The following is a 22,861-nucleotide window of genomic DNA, read 5'->3' as shown; positions in this document are numbered from 1 at the left end:
CGCGGAAAATGGCCAATTGGACAAGGCACTAGAAAGCAACTGCATCTGGTGCTGATGGAATCGTCCTTAGCAGGTTAATGTTTCATTAATTGCCTCTTCAAAAAAAAAGCACATTTTAAAGGTTAACATGCTATTTGGTCACCAGTTATCAGGTTTGAATCATAGAATCATAGAAGTTTACAACATGGAAACAGGCCCTTCGGCCCAACATGTCCATGTCGCCCAGTTTATACCACTAAGCTAGTCCCAATTGCCTGCACTTGAAAGGTTGGGTGTGAATTTCTGAATAAAACTACAGTAATTATGCACAGTGTAAAGAGCACTGTAATATTTGGCTTCTATTTCAAAATGATTTGTATTACTTGGATTTATAATATTTCCCAATATAGATCATTGTTACTATCAGTATGTAATGATGTACTTGACAACTGTATTATGTTAGCTAATGAAAGTCAGGATCCATCTAACTGTTTGCCAATTTTAATTAAGTCTTGATTGTTTAAACTACATAACATCATATTCTATTGCAGTACATGATTACTACATATAAAGCAACAATTTCCCACACTTATTGTGTGTTTTTGTACAAAAATATAGGTTCCACATAATATGTGAGATTTTTACTGGGGACATGTATATTATGGAGCATTATAACTAGAATGCGTAATTACATGTCCTTTCAGTAACCTACTATTGTATTAAAGTGATTGCCATTTTTAACTTGATTTTTTTTAGGCCAAAGCACGTGGAAAGAAATTCCTCAAAGTTACCCTAACTGTTTCACCTCGGGGGATAATGTTACAAGACACAGTAACCAATGAACTTGTAGAAAATGTCTCCATCTACAGGTATCGTACTTAATTTAGCAGGCCGCACTGCCTAACTCAGTGTTTTTATAATTTACTTGTTATTTTTCCACTTTTACATTTTACCTTATTACAAAAAAAGATAAACTTTAGGATCATATTAGGATATTTTGATGAACTATTTGTTCTGATTATTTATTGAGCTGATTTCCCCTGGCATTGCTCACAGGCAGGGGGAAGGAACGGGTTGGTGCTTACAATGGTGCTTGTTCTGCACCACTAGTGTTGATTTGCCTTTTCCTTCCACCAGTCTCCTGGGCCACTTTGCCAGGCTTTCATGTCTTTCTCCCCACCCCCCAACTCCCTCTCCAACTCAGCTAATCTGTTTTAACTATTCACACATTCTCTGGGGCTCGTATATGTCTTTTATTTCTCAAATTTCTCTCACCGTGCCTCATTTTGTCTTGCACTGTTATCTAGTCTGTCAGTTAACCATCTTCTGTCCTCTACCTAATCACGTGGAGTCCTTTTTCTCTTGTGCATATGTATTCGCCCATCCTTCCCTCGCTCTGTTCCTTCTTTTAAACAGCTTGTCTGTAATGTCTCCTCGTTCTGATAAAGGGTTATGCTTGAAATGTTAACGTGTCACTTCTCCCCACAGACACTGTGCCAGACTTTGAGCATTTCTAGCATCTTCTGATTTTGTTTCAGATTTCCAGCATCTACCGTATCTCCTTTTCTTTTTGGATTTAAGCAGTATCCTATTTTGTGATATCATTGTTTTGAATTGGGATGCTAAAAAGTCCCAAGAATCTAACGTGAATATTTTGAAGATGGGCATTTTATAGAAAAAATGAGATAATTTTGAGGAAGAATCCAATATTACTAGTAGTACAAGTTAATAGAAATAATGCTGTTGGTCATCTGAGAATCAAATATAGGGGTTACACAAATGTGAACTGCATCAAAGCAGTGTCCTGCTAACAATATTGTTTTTATGATTACTCTTTCTTTTTAAAATATCAACAGCAGAACAGTATTGATTTAAGAAGAGAAAATAATTTTAGACCTAATAAAAGCTAACTTTTACTCTTGACTTCAACGTGTGATTATATTTCTCTTTGGGTATTATGTGATCAGTGATTGTGTTAGGAGTTGGGGGGGAGGGGGTCTGTGGATCAAATATCATTGTGCCAATCTATGGAAATAAGAGTTCAAAAACTGTCTGCTAAATTTCTGTTTTATTACCCAAAATAAAGTGTATATTTTGCAACCTTACAAATGATCTCCATCTGTTATAAAGAAGAAAAAGTTCAAGTTTCCATTGATAACCGAAAGTTTGATTTGCTCCTAAAGAACATACTCTTTAACTGCATCTCTTGTAAAAATATCTGTAAAAATAATTACACTGGAGGTAACTTTTTGGGTTTCTGGGGAAATAGATGGTAGAGAAAGCAAAGATCCTCCTGGCAATCTTCTACCAGCTCTGAAACCTATTATATATGTATATATAACTGCTGCGAAATGGGCTGCAATAGTTATATAATGGTACTCCAAATAAAATGTCCCAGAAAAATCTTTGGTCAGCTCCAGAGAGATCAACATGAAGAACAGGCAGTGAAAGCGGTTTACAGACGGGACGAGGGCCGATGAAGAGCATGATAGTGGAGTAGTGGCAAACGAGAATGGGTCATTGAAACATAGAAACATAGAAAATAGGAGCAAGAGTAGGCCATTCGGCCCTTCGGGCCTGCTTCGCCATTCAAAATGATCATGGCTGATCGTCTAACTCAGATCCCTGTTCCCACTTTTTTCCCCATATCCCTTGATCCCTTTAGCATTAAGAAATATATCTATCTCCTTCTTGAATACATCTAATGACTTGGCCTCCACTGCCTTCTGTGGTAGAGAATTCCACAGGTTCACCACCCTCTGAGTGAAGAAATTTCTCCTCATCTCGGTTCTAAATGGCATACCCCGTATCCTGAGACTGTGACCCCTGGTTCTGGACTCCCCAGCCATGGCTAACATAAAATATAAAACAAAAGCCAAGAATGTAAAATTTTAAAATTTCAAGCAAACTTACCTGACAGTAGAAATAACTTTCAGAACAACTAAGACTGCATCCAAACTGCTGGGAGTAGCAGTTCAGAGCTGCCAAATAGTGTAAATACAGAGATGCAAAACCTATTTTAAACGTAGACATAGGAATTTATAATGAACGAAAAATATGACGATAGGAAGTCGAGTAGTGCAGACGGGAAGTGCACGCAGTCATAAGATTTTTAATATATTTTATATAGATAGGTATATAAAAATCTTAAAGAGCAGAGAAGAATCCAGAGGAAGCTAGGAGAAGCGAGGGCTCTGACTTAAGCAAATGAACATCTTGAACTATAAAGAGCCAGTTATAGCAGTAAGAAGGAGGCTCCTCGTAAAAAAAAAGTATGAGCTCATCCCATGTCTCTGGTGATAGTGGATGTAAATTGATGTACTAAGATTGCCAGAGGTCTGATAAACAAATTGAGGCTTTGTAGAAGGTGACAAGGTGAGGAATTCAATTTTGCCATTATAATTTTTCACTTTAACAGGTAGAGAATTGTGCAAGAGCTAATAACTCCACAGCTTGATGTTGACAATTACAAGTCAAAGCTTGAGCCTTTTCACCATGCAAAAGATAGGGCTCAATTTTCAAAGTAAAAAATGGGTGGGTTGGGGGCGGGGGGGCATTGAAAATTGCCACCATTTCAGACCCGCCCCCAACCTGCCCATTTCTGGTTTTCACTGGGGCGGGAAGAGGGGCGGGCGACCAACCCACTCCCAGGAGGCGGGTTGGGCCTTTAAACCTTTCAAGGAGGCTTAAGGGCTCCATTTTTCTCGAATTCCTGATTTCAACTCCGGAGGGCTGGGATTCTCGGGCCTTCTGTTTTACGCCTCGTGAAAGGAGGCGAGAAGGCTGAGACTAACTGGTAGGTGCCAAGAAAGGCATAGCTTGTGGGCCCAGAGGAGCAGGAGTGCTTCCCCCTCCCACTCCTCTCCACCCCAACAATCATGGACCCCGCCTCCCCTGATCCTTCCCCCCCGACCCCGATCCTTCCCTCCCCCACTCCGATCCTCCCACCCACGACCCCAAATCCTCCCCCTCAACGATCGCGGACCCCCGCAATGACACCTGACCCTGACACCCATCCCTCCCCATGACTGACCCCAGATCCCATCCCCCATGACTCATGACCCCATGCCCCCCCGCCTCCCCCCTTCCTCCCCCCCAATCCATACAAACAAAGACTTACCTGAAGACGTCCTCTCCCTGGCTGGTCTCCTGTCCGACTGAGACCAGCCTGTCAATCAGGCCAGTCAGTTGGAAGGGAAACCGACAATAAATAATAAAAGACGTCCTTATGTCAAAATCGTAAGGACGTCCGGGAAACCCGTACTAATGGGTTTCCTGACCTCAATTTGAACCCCTCACCCCCTTCCTGGCTCGGTTTTAAAATTAAGCCCGTAGTGTTTTTTATTGTGAAGGATGGATTATGGTGAAATGTATTGTTTCACTGATGCCTTGATTTTGTGCTGACTTTGTTGTTTCCGAAATAGCTTCTTTCTTGTTGATGTATATTTAATTTGACTGAAGTAACCACCAGTGTTGGATTTGTGAAATTGGAAAGTGCTGATCCAGGAAGGTAGACACTTCTTGAATGTAAATACAAAGCTTATATAAGAAGCCCAGTAAATAACTGACTGTTACAAATTCAGGTCTGCCTTAGATACCTACTCCGGTGCAGTGGCTTCAGTTATTGTCTTAAGCAGTCTGAACATCTTACTTTTATGGGAATTGACTTGCACTGCCCTATATCTGCTTGTACAATAGCATAACCCAAAAGCAATGCAGCAATAACATCCTCTTGTGCCTTTCACATGTGCATTCTCACTAAAGGCAGACCGAGTGAACACTTGGATATTTCACAAATTTAGCCCTTTTATGTTTAAAAAAAAAATTAACGTACCTTTTCATTTGCAGCCAGCAGCGGTCCCTTTAAGGAGTGTTGGTTAGGCTGCAGTAGACCTGGGAATCCAGTTTCTGACGAATTTGGGAGCGGGATCCTAAAACAGACGTTAGGCCCCTGGTTCCTAATTAGCATATTCTGTTATTTATAATGAAATTGTCCTATGATGCATAGGGATTCTCTTGATCTCCTACTGTTTCTCTGGGGTTTCGCCGATCGTCGTCTAAAATTACTGTGGGAGATGAGGCAAGCTGCCTGTGGAGGTGCAACCAGTGCTGCTAGCTTATGCCAATTATTCAGATGTGGCCAGAGGACCAATTTCCATCAATCCTAGGGCCTCTTGCATCGGGCGCACGTTTCTGTTGCAGCACTGAGTCTAGGCTCGAAAGTGCGCCAAGACTAATTTCTACCCCAACGTGTTCATAGGTTAGCCCATCTGCACAGTGTTTAATTAATCAACTAATCTCAATTTTATGGAGTGTCTGAGGCAAAAATCAGTTCTTATGCTGATTTATTATCCTGCATAATTGAAGTACAGAGGTGTTTAATGAAGTGGGCACAGCTGTCGAAAATAGTTGACCTACATGGTCACCTTATTGTCTAATAGCAGCTGACTGTGATCCGATATTTAAATTACTACGTATTGTGCCTCCTAAATAGATTAAAATTTGGGTCAGTCCAGTGGCATAGTGCAGTGATATACCACCGTCCTCTGTCACAACGTACTAGGAACTGGGTTAACTTAAAACAGTTTCCATTTAGCAAGTTTCCAATCTCATTTAGGCTGTAAGGAGAAAAAAAAACTGTGTAAAGGCTAGATAATCCCCAACAGGGAGAACAAACCAACCTGGATCATGCTGGTGGATATTCTAGTGATGGGTTAGAATATATGATTACCAAATTTAGGAATCAGCTTACTTGCTGCCCGCTTAGCAAGGGAATGATCTATGGTCTTCTAAAAGAGGAGGAGAACATAATCCAGGCTGACATTGAGGGAGTGCTGCACTGTTGAAGGTGCATTCTTTCGGAAGAGAAGTTAAAATGAGGCCCCATCTGCCCTATCGGGTGAATGTAAAAGATCCCACGGCACTTTTTCAAAGAAGAGCATGGGAGTTCTCCTGGCGGCCTGGCCAGCATTTATCCCTCAACCAACACCTAAAATAGATGATCTGGTCATTTATTTAATTGCATTTTGTGCAACCTTGCTATTTGCAAATTGGCTGCCACATTTCCTACCTTACAACAGTGATTACACTTCAAAAGTACTTCATCGGCTGTAAAGCATTTTAGAGCATTCTGAGTTCATGAAAGCTGCTGTATAAATGCAAGTTCTTTCTTTTAAACGTGTGGGAGCAAAGCTGTTTTGCTTTATATTCGATCATGCACACAGAAAAGTTATTGATTTTCAGAAGACTTGGATCAGGGAGTTGAAGATAATTTATAGTTTGAGATCATTAAAAGGTGTATTGAAAAGCTGGCAATATCATGTAGGAAATTGTGAAACATTCAAGTGAACAGAAAAATGTTAATGTGCAAAACAAAGCCATAAAATCAAAATGTAGGAACGTATAAGGTCTTTTCTCAATACTTATGATGATCAGTATGATAAACCATCTGACATCACACCTTGTGACAGCTAGTTCAATTTTAGCATCACAAGAGGAAGTGGAACAACCTATGAAAGTTATTGGGAAAGGAGTGGTCAATCAAATGTTCAGCGATACACGTAACGCAATTTGTGTTGGTATATGATCTCTGAGCTATGTCTCCCTGTTAAGTTGTGAATAATATTGGAAAGAAAATACTCTTCATCATAAAGAATAGCGTCATCATTACAAATATCTGTTTTGGAAATGAGACTTGGAAATGATATGACCCCTCCAAATGCCTTTCTCATAGTCCACTTTATTTGAATATAATCATGTGTACATAATCCTGAACGTCTGTAGGAAAAAAGTGTGGCTCAGATCTTTTGTTTTGGTCACACATTTTCTGGTCAACTTTATCCCTGCTGTTATCACAGAAATGTTGTGACAAAGCAAAATCTTGCATTGAAAATGATGTCCCATTTAAGAGTCCTTTAAATTGGATTATGTACTACTTTTGTGCAAAAAAAACCTGCCAACTTTCCATAGTGCTGAAAGATGTAACTCAGAAAAGTGTTATTAACCTTGAAACGTGTTCAGTTCAATTTGAATAATGTATGTGCTTAATGGTATTTTCTTCCAACAGAATATCATACTGCACTGCAGACAAGATTCAGGACAAGGTCTTTGCATATATTGCTCAGAGCCAGCTAAATGAAACTTTGGAATGCCATGCATTTCTTTGTCCGAAGAAAAAAATTGTAAGTTGGAAAATCTGTTGAAATATTATTTCTGGGTAATCAGCAGCAGGCTCATCGTTTCCTTGCTCACAATCAATGATTTGATACTTCAAAGTAATGGAAAGTAATATCTTTGTCAAGTGAAATGACATGACAGTGACAGAGTCAGGTGCAGTGTAAAGCTGTCAATATGCGAAGTCAATTGAGCTAGAAATTGAATGACACCAGGTTTGTTTCATTACATTAAGCTGTCACTAGCAGAAAGACACATTTGTATTGTAATTTTGCACAGTTCATTCAATCACATTTGATAAAAATCTTTATTTGACTTTCCTTCAAATCTCTCTTTTTTTCATTGCTAAATGCATTCTGAGTCTAATGTAAATTGCACTGTGTGATAAGCTAACGAGGTGAAATGAAAAAGGCCAATATTCTGCCAAACCCGAGTAATGCGAATATAGGATTGGAGGTGTTGACATTGAGAGAGACTCTGGGACAAATTCATTTGCAGAAAGTTAGTTTGTACTGGTTTGGAGAGTAAAAATATTTCCCATATAGCCAACGATCTCCCAGCTCTGAAGGAGGATCATACAAAGATTCAGAAAGGTGTGTAACATAATGGGTGTAATTGTTGAGAATTTGGAGGAAATAGGAGATACATTATCAAAAAGGCCGACTTAACGTGTGTAGCTAGTGTTCCAATCTGGTTACAGAAGCCAACCACGGACTGTGAAAATTACTACGTGAACAGATGACCAGGGAGAATGCTTTGTTGTCTTTAGTCATTCTACCCAGCAATTTGTATAAGATCTGACAAAATTAATTTCAGATGTAATGGACAGAATTGAGCAAAAGCCAGTCCTAGGCATCAAGCTTATGGTTGAGGAATTAACACAGGTGCCAATAGGCTACTGAATCACCAGAATTGAATTTTAGAAAAGAATGGAGGTAAATTTTCTCGGGGTTTCTCCCACTCGGCCATAACTTTGACGGAAGTTCGGCGGAAACCCCATTGATGCTTTTGAAGGGGATCTAGCTAATTTCCACCAAAGTTATGATGGTACAGCGGGAGAAGCTCCAAGGATATTTACCCCCATTGTATTTAAACTTTAAAAAAAAGTTCTTGGTCCCCATTTTCTCCCCCATCATATACCTTAGACTCTGGGTGAGAGGAAGAACAGGTGACTGCTGTAACTTTGGTGGTTGTTTGGTGGAAAGCCTGATTTCCTTCTCTGCATTTCATTCACCCAGTTGAATCTTACCGCCCATACATTAAAGACAAAAGTCTAGTCCAGCATGTCTAATCAATAAGAGGATGGATAAATTGTCAGAAGTTCTGCTCAAGTTTCACTTCAACATTCCCTGTTATCTGGTTGCATAGCAGAATCACCTGAGACAGACAGAATTGAACGTAAAACAATCCTTGCCATTAAGCTAAAGGTCAAGGAATGCTCATAGTTGCCAGTAGGCCATTGAATCACCAGAATTGGATTTTAGAAAACAATGGGGATAAGTTTTCTGAGTGCTTCTCCCACTCCACCACTGTAGTGGAAGTTTGATGGAAGCACCATTTAGGGACTCTACCTTCAAAAGGACATTGAATCATTAGGAGAGTTTAGAGGAAAGCAGAAAGGGCCATTTTAGACTGGTGCTTAGGGCTGTAAGGCATGAAGGGAGACTCTCCAAGCTGATCATGTTTTCTTTGGAAAAGGAAGATTTAGAGGGAGGGAAGACATGATCCAGGTCTTTTAACTTATTGAAAGGCATAGATAATGCTGATATAAGCAGACTGTTTAACTATTTGGGGCATTGGTACAAACTTAACCAGCCACACATGAGACTCGAACAATTGCACCCGCACCCACAGCAGTAGATAGATGGAACAGGTTCCCTGTACACATTCTTCGACTGTATATTTGTGCCCTTACATTATTCAAATCTTGTCAGTGTATGCATTAAATTCCCACGGCTTCAGTATCACAGGATCAACTGTGTTCCATTGAGTGTGAAGTCATCACAGTTTACCCACTATAACCTTTAGTCTCATTCCTGGAGAAGAATGCATATCAATAGAGTTAACAAGAATTTAGTTTAGATTGACTGCAGGCAGTGCAGGAATCCCCTGGGAGTGTGGCACTCACAAACCGGTAGTCAGTGTTGAATACCAGTGAGGGTGTTGACACTTCAGGTGAGTGCAGTCAGGAGCAAATCCACGGCACTGTGGGAGACTCGGCTGTACAGGGGGGCACAAGAAATTCAGTTGTCACTGGTGTTTCTGCAACTGCCGACCTGAGTCCTGCATGATGTGTTGCCTCCCTGGTGCCAGAGTAAAGGACATCACTGAGAGGGTGCAGAACACTTTGAGGGGGGAAGGGGAACAGCCAGAAGTCATGGTCCATGTGGGAACCAATGACCTAGGAAGGAAAAGGGGTGAGGTCCTGCAGTCAGAATTTCAAGAGCTAGGGAGAAAGTTAAAAAGGACCTCAAAGATAGTAATCTCTGGATTACCCCCAGTGCCATGCACTAGTGAATATAGGAATAGTAGAATTTGCGTGGCTGGGGCAATGATGCAAAAGGGAAGGCTTCAGATTCCTAGGGCATTGGGACCAGTTCTGGGGCAGGAGGGATCTGTTCAAGATGGATGGGTTGCACCTCAACAGAGCTGGGACCAATGTCCTTATGGGGAGGTTAACTAGTGCTATGGAGGAGGGTTTAAACTAATTTGGCAGGGGGTGGGCACCAGGATGAAACATTAGAGAGGAGAAACAAGGTGCTCAGAGGACTGGGAGGGACAAGTAGCAGTCGAGTAAAGAATAGTTCAGAAATAGGAGGGATCAGACGGGGGACAAATGTGAGGCGGTCTAAGATGAGTTTGGAGTGCATGTGGGTAAATGCACGTAGCCTGGTAAATAAGGTTGGTGAGCTGCAGGAACAAGTAACATTCGCGTCAGACAAGTGCCAGGCAATGACCATCTCCAACAAGAGAGAGTCTAACCTCCCCTTGACATTCAACGGCATTACCATCGCCGAAACTTCCACCATCAACATCCTGGGGGTCACCATTGACCAGAAACTTAACTGGACCAGCCATATAATTACTGTGGCTACAAGAGCAGGTCAGAGGCTGGGTTTTCTGCGACGAGTGACTCACCTCCTGACTCCCCAAAGCCTTTCCACCATCTACAAGGCACAAGTCAGGAGTGTGATGGAATACTCTCCACTTGCCTGGATGAGTGCAGCTCCAACAACACTCAAGAAGCTCGACACCATCCAGGACAAAGCAGCCCGCTTGATTGGCACCCCATCCACCACCCTAAACATTCACTCCCTTCACCACCGGCGCACAGTGGCTGCAGTGTGTACCATCCACAGGATGCACTGCAGCAACTCGCCAAGGCTTCTTCGACAGCACCTCCAAAACCCATGAACTCTACCACCTAGAAGGACAAGAGCAGCAGGTACATGGGAACAACACCACCTGCACGTTCCCCTCCAAGTCGCACACCATCCCGACTTGGAAATATATTGCCGTTCCTTCATCGTCGCTGGGTCAAAATCCTGGAACTCCCTTCCTAACAGCACTGTGAGAGAACCTTCACCACACGGACTACAGTAGTTCAAGAAGGTGGCTCACCACCACCTTCTCAAGGGCAATTAGGGATGGGCAATAAATGCTGGTCTCACCAGCGACGCCCACATCCCATGAATGAATTAAAAAAAGTAGCGGAATATCTCTTCCATTGTTCCTTAATTCTAACCAAATAGATTCCGTCTTTGACCCCTCAACTACATCATCCCTTTCCAGTGCTAGAATAGTTACTTTGATCAATACTGCCATCCCCGCCCCAGCCTTTCTTTCCTTTCTTATCTCTCCTGAAACCTTGTAGCCAGGAATATTAAGTTCCCAATCCTCCCCTTCTTTGAACCAGGTTTCTGTATTTGCCACTTTTTAAAAATTATTTGTTCATGGGATGTGGGCATCGCTGGCGAGGCCGGCATTTATTGCCCATCCCTAATTGCCCTTGAGAAGGTGGTGTTGAGCCGCCTTCTTGAACCGCTGCAGTCCGTGTGGTGAAGGTTCTCCCACGGTGCTGTTAGGTAGGGAGTTCCAGGATTTTGACCCAGCGACGATGAAGGAACGGCAATATATTTCCAAGTCGGGATGGTGTGTGACTTGGAGGGGAACGTGCAGGTGGTGCTGTTCCCATGTACCTGCTGCTCTTGTCCTTCTAGGTGGTAGAGGTCGCGGGTTTGAGAGGTGCTGTCGAAGAAGCCTTGGCGAGTTGCTGCAGTGCATCCTGTGGATGGTACACACTGCAGCCACTGTGCGCCGGTGGTGAAGGGAGTGAATGTTTGGGGTGGTGGATGGGGTGCCAATCAAGCGGGCTGCTTTGTGTCGAGTGTTGTGTTGTTGGAGCTGCACTCATCCAGGCAAGTGGAGAGTATTCCATCACACTCCTGACTTGTGCCTTGTAGATGGTGGAAAGGCGTTGGGGAGTCAGGAGATGAGTCACTCATCACAGAAAACCCAGCCTCTGACCTGCTCTTGTAGCCACAGTATTTATATGGCTGGTCCAGTTCAGTTTCTGGTCAATGGTGACCCCCAGGATGTTGATGGTGGGAGATGCTGGTAATGCCGTTGAATGTCAAGGGGAGGTGGTTAGACTCTCTCTTTTTGGAGATGGTCATTGCCTGGCACTTGTCTGGCACGAATTTTACTTGCCACTTATCAGCCCAAGCTTGGATGTTGTCCAGGTCTTGCTGCATGCGGGCTCGGACTGCTTCATTATTTGAGGGGTAGCGAATGGAACTGAACACTGTGCAGTCATCAGCGAACGTCCCCATTTCTGACCTTATGATGGAGGGAAGGTCAGAAATGGGGATGTATACTATAGGCCACCAAATAGTGGGAAGGATATAGAGGAGCACATTTGCAGGCAAATTACAGAAAGGTGCAAGAGCTATAGAGTAGTGATGATGAGGGACTCCAATTATCCCAATATAGACTAGAACAGTAACAGAGTAAAGGGCAAAGAGAGGGAGGAATTCCTGAAATGTGTACAAGAGAGCTTTCTTGAACAGTGTGTTCTCAGTTCAACGAAGAAGGAAGCAGGGCTGGTTCTAGTTCTGGGGAATGAAGTGGGCCAAGTGGAGCATGTTTCAGTGGGGGAGCATTTGGGGAACAGTGATCCTAATATCTTCAGGTTGTTGATAAATGTGAAAATACTTAACTGAAGGAGGGCTAATTTCAGTGAGTTAAAAAGGGATCTTGCCCAGGTCGATTGGAATCAAAAATTGGTGGGCAAAAAAATAATTGAACAATGGGAGGCCTTCAAGGAGGAGATGGTTCGGATACAGAATAGACGCATTCCCACGAGGAGGAAAGGAAGGGCATCCAAAGCTAGATCCCCCCTCCCCCCCCCCCCCCGGATGCCTAAAGATATAGAGATTAAAATGAAACAGAAAAAGGAAGCTTATGACAAATGTAAAGTTCTTAATACAGTAGAGAGCGAAGCTGAGTACAGAGGAGATCTATCAAAGGAAATAAGAGGGGCAAAGAGAGAGTATAAGAACAGATTAGCAGCTAACGTAAAAGGAAACCTAAAAGTCTTTTATAAGCATATAAATAGTAAAAGGGTCTTTCAAAGGAAGGGTGGGACAACAAAGGAGATCTTCTTGTGGAGACAGAGAGCATGGCTGAGGTACTAAATGAATACTTTGCATCGGTCTTTACTAGAAAAGAGGATGCTGCCATTATAGCAGTGAAGGAGGAGGTAGTAGCGATATTGGATAGGATAAAAATAATAAAGAGGAGGTACTTAAAAGTTTGGCTGTACTGAAAGTAGAAAGTCACCCAGTCCTGACAGGATGCATCCTAGGTTACTGAGGGAAGTACAGGTGGTAATTGCAGAGGCTCTGGCCACAATCTTCCAATCCTCCTTAGACATGGGTACGGTCCCAGAGGACTGGAGGATTTCAGATGTTACACCCCTGTTCAAAAAAGGGAAGAGGGATAAACCCGGCAATTACAGGCCAGTCAGCCTAACGTCGGTGGTGGGAAACTTTTAGAGACAATAATCCGGGACAAAATTAATTGGCACTTGGCTAATAAATGTAAGTCAGCACAGATTTGTTAAAGGAAATTTGTGTTTGACTAACTTGACTGAGTTCTTTGATAAAGTAATGGAGGGGGTTGATGAGGGTGGTGCGGTTGATGTTGTGTATATGGACTTTCAAAAGGCATTTGATAAACTACCACATAATAGACTTGTTAGCAAAATTAAAGCCCATGGGATTAAAGGAATAGTGGCAGTGTTGATACAAAATTGGCTAAGGGACAGAAAGCAGAGAGTAGTGGTGAACGGTTGTTTTTCAGACTGGAGGCAAGTATAGAGTGGTGTTCCCCAGGGGTCAGTATTAGGACCACTGCTCTTCTTAATATATATTAATGACCTGGACTTGGGTATAGAGGGTATAATTTCAAAGTTTGCAGATGACATGAAACTCTGAAATGTAGTAAACAATGTGCAGGATCGTAACAGACTTTAGAAGGACATAGACAGACTGGTGAAATGGGCAGACATATGGCAGATGAAATTTAACAGAGAAGCGTGAAGTGATACGTTTTGGTAGGAAGAATGAGGAGAGGCAAAATATACTAAATGGTACAATTTTAAAGGGAGTGCAGGAACAGAGAGACTGGCGGTTGTATGTACACAAATCTTTGAAGGTGGCAGGACAAGTTGAGAAGGCTGTTAAAAAAGCATATGGGATTCTGGGCTTTATTAATAGAGGCATAAGAGTACAAAAGCAAGCAAGTTATGCTAACCCTTTATAAAACATAGCTTAGGCTGCAGCTGGAGTATTGTGTTCAATCCTGGGCACTACACTTTAGGAAGGATGTCAAGGCCTTAGAGAGGGTGCAGAAATGATTTACTAGAATGGTACCAGGGATGAGGGACTTCAGTTATGTGGAGAGACTGGAGAAGCTGGGGTTGTTCTCCTTAGAACAGAGAAGGTCGTGTCTGACTAACTTGATTGAATTTTTTGAGGAGGTAACAAGGAGGGTCAATGAGGGTAGTGCATTTGATGTAGTCTACATGGATTTTAGTAAGGTGTTTGACAAAGTCCCACAAGGCAGACTGGTCAAAAAAGTACAAGCCCATGGGATCCAAGGGAAAGTGGCAAGTTGGATCCAAAATTGGCTCAGTGGCAGGAAGCTAAGGGTAATGTTCGATGGATGCTTGACTGGAAGGCTGTTTCCAGTGGGGTTCTGCAGGGCTCATTACTGGGTCCCTTGCTTTTTGTGGTATATATTAATGATTTGGACTTAAATGTAGCGGGCATGATTAAGAAGTTTGCAGATGGTACAAAAATTGGCCGTGTGGTTGATAGTGAGGAAGAAAGCTGTAGATTGCAGGATGATATCAATGGACTGGTCAGATGGGCAGAAAAGTGGCAAATGGAATTCCAGCTGGAGAAGTGTGAGGTAATGCATTTGGGGAGGGCGAACAAGGCGAGGGAATACACAATAAATGGGAGGATACTGAGAGGTGTAGAGGAAGTAAGGGACCTTGGAGTGCATGTTCATAGATCCCTGAAGGTAGCAGGACAGGTAGATAAGGTGGTTAAGAAGGCATATGGAATACTTTCCTTTATTAGCAGAGGCATAGAATATAAGAGCGGGGAGGTTATGCTAGAACTGTATAAAACACTAGTTAGTCCACAGCTTGTGTACTGCAAATAGTTCTGGCCACCACATTACAGGAAGGATGTAATTGCACTGGAGAAGGTACAGAGGAGATTTACGAGGATGTTACCAGGATTGGAGAATTTTAGCTGTGAGGAAAGATTGAATAGACTGGGGTTGTTTTCTTTGGAACAGAGGAGGCTGAGGGGTGATTCAATTAAGGTGTACAAAATTATGAGGGCCTAGATAGTGTGGATAGGAAGGACCTGTTTCCCTTAGCAGAGAGGTCAATAACCAGGGGGCATAGATTTAAAGTAATTGGTAGAAGGATTAGAGGGGAGCTGAGGAAATTTTTTTTCACCCAGAGGGTGTTAGGGGTCTGGAACTCACTGCCTGAAATCGCATTCATAAAGTACCTAGATATGCACCTGAAGTGCCATAACCTACAAGGTTATGGATCAAATGCTGGAAAGTGGGATTAGGCTGAGTGGCTCATTTTCGGCCGGAGTGGACACGATGGACCGAACGGCCTCTTTCTGTGCTGTAAATTTTCTATGATTCTAAGATTAAGGGGAGATGTGATAGAGGTGTTCAAAATCATGAACTGTTTTGATAGAGTAAATAAAGAGAAACTTTCCAGTGGCAGAAGGGTCAGTAATCAGAGGACGCAGATTTAAGGTGATTGGCAAAGTGCCAGAGGTGACATGAGGAAACATTTTTTTATGCAGCGAATTGTAATGATCTGGAATTCACTGCCTGAAAGGGTGGTAAGCAGTTTCAATAGTAACTTTCAAAAGGGAATTGGATAAATACTTGAAAGGAAAAAAAATTACCGGGCTATGGGGAAAGAGAAAGGGAGTGAGACAAATTGAATAGCTCTTTCACAGTGCCGGCACAGGCACGATGGGCTGAATGGCCGCCTCCTGCGCTGTACCTAGTATGATACTATGACAAAGGTTCTTGATCCCTTTCATCTTTATACCTTTATCTCAAATGATTAAAAACAGAAGTGCAGCATCTTTTTCATGCTATCTCATCTGCCTCCATTTCTTTACTCTAGGACTACAAATGACAAGTAAAGCAGGGCAATCTTGTTAGAAATACAGTATTTACAGTATGTGCTAAAACATGACTCTTGATGCTTTTTGTTTTACCACTGGAACAGACCAACTTGTTTGCTAATGATAATTGTTGAACTAATTAATATATTGCATAGATTCCAATTTATATCAGTCATAATATAAAAACATTGTATGGCACACTGCACTCACATTAGCTTATTATTGATCATAGCATTTTATGAGAGTTTTAGAAAATAAGATTTTTTGTCATTTAAAAAATTGATATTTTGATATCAATCTGAATTATTAAGACTGCAATAATTTTGATCTGCTGCAGTCCTTTGCTGCTGTTGCTGCATTGTTGCTTAATTAATGAATACTAGTTTTTCTCTACCACAGGCACAAGCTGTGACCCTAACAGTTGCTCAGGCCTTCAGAATTGCATTTGACCTTTGGGAAGTAGCACAAGAGGGTAAGGACATTTAAAAAAAAAACAAAAAAATTGAACCAAACTTTTAAAAGACATTATTTCTTAATGTGGTTGTTTTGAAAGGATACACGTCACAAAATTACCACCCACATGTTCAAGGAGATGTACAAATTAATTTGGCAGAATATCTAATATTGGAAATGCCACCTCTAACACTTAGCTGCACTGCTGTTTTAAAGATGGATGGCCTAAAGCTGCATGGTCGACCCACCTGTGGTCTGATCTTTCTCAGGCAATGTGTGGTACAGTGGAAGACACAACTACCATCTCACTGCTACACTTGTCACTACAGCTGATGTGAAGAGAGCCACGGCAATATGGATTAGGGATTCAATTATCTAGTGTTCAGAATGCTTATCATGCAACCGCTGCCCTCCTAAGGGATGAGGTTAAAGTCAATTAACTATATTTTAAGAAAAACCTTGCACACACAGCAAATAACATGATTAAGAACATTTAAAAAATAAAAATAGGTAAATGCAGTGATACCAATACTGGCAAATAAAGAAGAAACTCCTGAAATGATACGTCAGCTTTGCAAAATGCATTTTTAAAACCCTCAGTTGGTAGCAGCTTGTATCAATTGTTGGTTGAGCAGAATACAATGTTCTAAACTGTTGAGAGAGTAGTTTACCATCCTATCACTGCCTCAATGTGGTGAGAGGTGATAGCATGTCTCCACACACAAGTGGCAATTTTAACCTAACCTAGCGGCAGACTGATAGGATTGGGTCGGATGCCTGGTTTATACCCTGCCCGATTTTTACACCGCACCCCTTTTACAGCTAGCTGATTTGATGATTTCCAATTTGGGTCATCTGTCTCGCTGCCGCTGGCCCTCAGGCAGGTCATGGTAGGGGTGGGGGAAGCACAGGAGGAGAGCTAGCACAGTCTGCAGTGGCCCTCAGGAAAGCATTGGAGCTCGGAGGAGCTTTCCTGGCTCACAAAGAATTAAAGGGGAGATTAGAAATCGTGTCTTCATGCACAGTGGTAAGAATTTGGAATTCCCTGCCACCGAACTTTTGTTGAATCTATAAATTATTTTGAGCGAAGTAGATAGTTGCTTGAAAAACAGGAAGGTTAAAGGACATAGGGAGCCAGTAGGAGGGTGCGATTAGGCTAGATGCCTCATGGAGAAAGATACCGGTGTAAACCCGATGAGCCAATTGGCCTGTTTCTGTGCTGTAACATTCTATGATTTAGGAAAAGAAGTGAGAAGTTATCTTATCAATTTTAATAAGGCTGAGACCTGACGACATGATCAGCAAATATTCACGGGTTAGTTGTGAATGTGTAGCTACATGCAAGCTTGGTCAAGTCTTGGACATGCCATCAGGTGGAATTGCAAATAAAAAGCCAGATACTTCCCCAAAGGGAGTGAAATTGGAAAGTGAGTCACCCAGATTATTCTCGTACAGCTTGCAATGCTGGTTGCATAGCTTGATTGGCAGAGGCCTAGGAGTGTCACTTGCCTGTTGTTTTGGGGGGGGGGGGGGTGGGTGGTGGAGCAAGGAGCTCTGAAGAGAACACTTAATTCCTGAGTATAGAGTTGAGCAATTAACAGAACTGCTTCTTGGCAGATTGTGACCATCACCTTCTGGGGAATCCCTGATCTGCCTGCATTGTCACTGGCTCCGTTTCATCTAACGTTATTTGCTGAAGCCTTTCACTTCCTGGCACACATTTTCTGCTAATGTTGAAAATAAATCACACGCTAGAGACTTCATCAGCAATGTTTTTCAAGGGTTTCTTTATGTAGCTCAGCTCCTGGTACATTAGATCAGAATACGTTTCAGACATCTGTGGTCAAATAATGGATTTCATTGTGGATACCCAATATTATTCAATCACAATGTGATGTCATATAAGTTATAAGCTATTCATAGGTTTGAAACATTCCTGGTACTATACTTTTTTATTGTTGATTTATTCTTATAATGAATCATAATCTTTAATTGGAAAACTCTCAACAACAAAAAGCTGCATTAAAACTGATGTAATGGCTGCCAGTCTAATCTAGAAATGTATCCAATTCCTAAAGAATATGTTTTATTTGTTAGTGGGAATAGATTTAATTGTGATAGCAGCACTTTCTGTCAAATCCCTTGCTGGTCAAGTAGAGGAATGATGGCAAGCATTGTGCTAGTGGTGCAACTGTGTGATCGCTGGTCGGCAGCATTGTGGTAGTCATCCATCTGTCTATTGAGGAAGGTGGCATGAAACCTCATAGTAGTTTTGCATCCATCTGATTCATGGTAATCTCATAGGGAGGATGGACAGCAGGTTCATGGTAATACTGCATCCATGTGATCTCTGGTAGTCTCATAGAGAGGATGCAGGTAACCTTATAGTGCTGCTGCATCCTTCTGATCCCTGGCAGTCCAGTGGGGAGAATGACAAGTAGCTTCGTGGTCATTTTTGCAGTAATGCATCTGTCCTATCCATGGACTAGATCTCAAATGATGGTTCTTATCCATGCCCCTCAACATTGGTGAGACACTGATTCCATTTCCAAGTTAAGATACAAAGCCCCTTCAAAATTCTGCAACATTTAATGGAACGTCAATGGAAAGGAAAATTAGGTGTGTAATGGGTAGCTGATCCACTCCTGCCAGTTTTCTGCCCAGCAGTGAAAGGTAAAATCTATCCCTAGATTCTGAAACATATTCTGATCTAACGTACCAGGAGCTGAGCATCAAAAACACCACTGGTGAACTTTCTAACATGTGAACTATTTTCAGCATTAGCAGAAATTGTGTGCCATTGTTTGTCTGATTATGCCCCTGTGAAATGCCTTGAGATGTTTTTCTACATTAAAGGTGCTGTATAGATGCAAGTTGTTGGTGTTGAAGTGTAATGGAAACCTTTTGTATTTGTCATGGAATATAATGCTCAGATCAAACTGGTCCCTGCTAAGTACAGGACTGACACCAATTAGATAGCATAATCAATGGGCAAGCAAGTTAGAATGCTACCTTCAGATATTCATACAAATACAAAACATTTTAATAATATATGAAGATTTTGTATCTTTCCTGGATAACTACTAAACTAGGCATTTCATCCTTTAGTTACAGATACAGGATTATGTACTTTATGGTTCAAAAGTCAAGACAGATTAATCAAATATTGTGTGTACTTAATTACAATTTTAAAATTGTAAACCATGTAATTCCCAAGCAAAACATTTCCAATCAAAGCTAAAAGAAAGATGCTATGTGAATATAGCATCTGCTGGTTCCTGATCTCGTCTCCTTATATAATATTAGGTCAGGTGTATGTTGTTAAGTAATGAGTGACATTGTGGAAATAAAACATTATTAGATCAGCCAGCAAAAAAAGGTAGTGAGCAAAGCAATGTATTCCTGATGGAGACAAAGGCAAAACTGACAAATCACCCGTTGACTCTGTCTACTTTTGAGCACTCACTTCATGGCATCTGGCTTAAGAAAGACCAGAATTACTCATTACTTAACAAAATACACCTGACCTAATGTTATATAAGGAGACAAGATCAGGAACCAGCAGAAGCTATATTCACATAGCATCTTTCTTTTAGCTTTGATTGGAAATGTTTTGCTTGGGAATTACATGGTTTACAATTCTAAAATTGTAATTAAGTACATACAATATATGATTAATCTGTCTTGGGATAGATGCTTTTCAGTCCAGGAGTGGGGTCTAGGCCAAGGCTAGTGGATAGTTGATTTTACGCATCAGAACTGTATCGTTGAATAGATAAAAACACCAAGGAAGGAGGAAGTGTGAATGAGAGATGTACAGCAAAACATCATCAGCATACAGGATTTCTGGACAGGCACTCAAGTGTCTGTGTGAAATTATTGCCTTTCCTATTTTGGGAAGTTTTTTTGGGGGGTGGGTGGGAGGGAGAGTTAGTGGGGGAACCTGGCATAAAATGTAATCAGCAAATGCTAATCATGGTATAATATGGTAACATCTATCCTAGCACATTGAATACTTATCACCCTTCTTTGTTTTTCCAGAAAAATGTAAAAAGACACATGAACCCTGTAATAGTCCTGAAACTGCAGTTCTTAATGGAGCAACAGGACATGTAAAGCAAGGTAAAGAGTAAGACATCCTTTCTTTAAATAATCACAGTTCATCTCATTTATATCAATGGGTTAGGTTGTTGTAATGCAAAATGAGTTTTATTGTTGAACTTCTTAAAAAAAAAAATGGTGTTTTTTAACCATTATGTTATTTTTCAGATTCAGCCACAGCAAAGGATCACACGATAAACCAAGTCCAGAATCCATTTATTTCTCCAGCCGATATCCATCTAGGTATCACAAGGCAAAACAGTCCATCCTGTGGGTCCCCTTTATATGCACTCTCTTGGGTATGTTGTATAATTGTCCTTTTGACAGTTTTATTTAATAATGATTATGTCTGTAGTAGAAATTCATTGCACTACATTAACATTGATATGTTTTTCCATTCCTAAATATTTGAGGCTAAAATGCTGCATATTAGATAAAAATAGGCTCAATTAACGGCCCTGCAGGTTACTTCAACCATCATAGGGTTGGATTACACGCTGCGCTGAGGGATTGTATACCTGATATAGGTACAACTTTGTAGTCACCTGTACACCTTTATGTAACCAACATGGGCTGCCTTACAATCTGTTCTCACTGTTGACTTTACTGGCTTAGGTGATGGAATAGAAACCATTTTGTGTGATGCCATTTTTGACATTAGTGCTGGGAAACAGTCTGTTTAGCAAGCAGGTTTGCCTTATATTAGAAATGCCTTATGTAGTCTGACTGCAAAAAGGATTGAGGCGTTCAGGATACCGCTCGCACTAGTTTCAGATGGTCAGCTGGATGAGCTGCAGATTCCTGTAGTTTTTTTTTATTTGAAAGCCCTGAAGCAGATGAGGCCTCATCAGATCAGAATCATGCTATGGTGGTGTCAGATTCAAATGAAGTGAGAGTAGAAGTTACTGTGTCTTCGAGTATAGCCTTGAGGTAACAGTCTATCTAGCTCTGTCATTCTCTGTCAATGGGGATTCGAACATGCCTGCGCTCTCTTTAACATTGTCCCTATTGATAACACACAAAGGTCATAAACTAAACCAGCCAAGAAGCAATTGAGTATGCAGATCTTGTAGAGTAAACATGGTAAATTAAATTATTAGGACTTATGCACAAATATTTCTATGCAATAAACATTATTGTACTCTATATAATTGGTTATTCCACATGTGTATTTGAATAATTTTCTATACGATATGCTACCTCCCTTAATTTGGGTTGTCTACGAGTGCACTGACTAAGGTGCCATTTATCTCCTTTATTACTTATACTAGTTATTAATATAGCTGTTAATATACATGTCAGTCTTGCCACTCAAGTGGCTGAGCAGAAATACAACATTGCTGATGATTTTCTTTACATCTGTCTTCGTGCCTCCTCCTTAGTTGTGCTTTAAATATTCAGTGGTGCAGTTTTCTGGCTGTAAAATCAACTAGATCGATTACTATGCTAATAAATATCTTTCCCATTCAAGGTGTCAATTTCAAATTTCACTACTTGGGGATCCAGGTCTCTCGTGATTTGCGTTGTTTTCTGCAATCCCCTTTAAATTTCCATCTCTGTATCCTAAAGTCTGACCTGCAGACCAGAGCACACCTGGGGCTCGATTTTGCGATCGCGTTTCCGGCGGGTTCCCAGCGGGGTGGCCCCGAAAATCCCGATATCCAGTCACGTGACCGGATCGCGACGAAATCCCGGCCACTTCCGGGTACCGCGCTGACGTGCGGGGCTGCGCGCGCAAGCCCCGCTGGTGGGAATCCCGCAGGCAATTAAAGCCAGCGGGGTTCCACTTGAGAGTACTTAACTTGCTCGTTGTGGTCAGTTAATGAGCTGAAGCAGCTGTCAAAAGAGGAAGTGTGGGATTTTAGGTTCAAGGCAGTGAGTTTCACACACTGGGGGAAACAGTACCTTTCCAACCAGGCGTGTTGCAGCCAGCAGCCTGTGGCAGGTGCCAAGGTGCGCTCCACGGGGGAGAGCCCTCACCCACGCAGGAGGCCACCGCGTCACATAGGGCAACCCCTGCCCTCCACCAACCCCCGCCAAGCCAGAGGACAGACCGACACGAAACCGCAGCCCCAGTCCGAGGACCCACCCACCTACCCTGCACAACCCCTCAGACCAACACCTGCCAGATGGGTGGTGCGTTGACATCGTCGGAGGACGAACAGGATGACCAGCCCCAGCAGCCTCGCAGTCCACGCCGTCCGCCTCGGAGACGTGGGGCCCCCCAACACGGTGCTGCGGCACACCCACCTGCACAGCAGGAGGGAGGGCAACCGCAGAGAGAGATGCATCGCAGGAGGCACTACCCTCCGCACAGGGTGTACAGAGCGAGGCTCAGCTTCATGGACCTCTCCGAGGAGCAGTGCATACGGAGGCTCAGAGTCAATCGCCAGGTAGTCGCCGACATCTGCAGCCTC

At 42.1% G+C, this 22,861-nt stretch overlaps 1 protein-coding gene across 1 annotated transcript in view; it reads left to right on the top strand.

Moving 5' to 3' along the window:
• Positions 1–22,861, top strand: part of LOC137321797 (low density lipoprotein receptor adapter protein 1-B-like) — a 113,320-nt gene that overhangs the window by 69,106 nt on the left and 21,353 nt on the right. Inside the window, exons 3-7 of the mRNA XM_067984472.1 lie at positions 736–848; positions 7,046–7,160; positions 16,290–16,362; positions 20,385–20,465; positions 20,613–20,743. Coding sequence (XP_067840573.1) covers positions 736–848; positions 7,046–7,160; positions 16,290–16,362; positions 20,385–20,465; positions 20,613–20,743 — 513 coding nt within the window. The remainder of the gene's footprint in view (positions 1–735; positions 849–7,045; positions 7,161–16,289; positions 16,363–20,384; positions 20,466–20,612; positions 20,744–22,861) is intronic.

Source organism: Heptranchias perlo, chromosome 5 (genome assembly GCF_035084215.1).
Source record: "Heptranchias perlo isolate sHepPer1 chromosome 5, sHepPer1.hap1, whole genome shotgun sequence".
NCBI classification, from domain to species: domain Eukaryota; kingdom Metazoa; phylum Chordata; class Chondrichthyes; order Hexanchiformes; family Hexanchidae; genus Heptranchias; species Heptranchias perlo.
The sequence above is the reverse complement of the archived record's forward strand: the minus strand, read 5'-3'. Positions and strand labels throughout refer to the sequence as shown.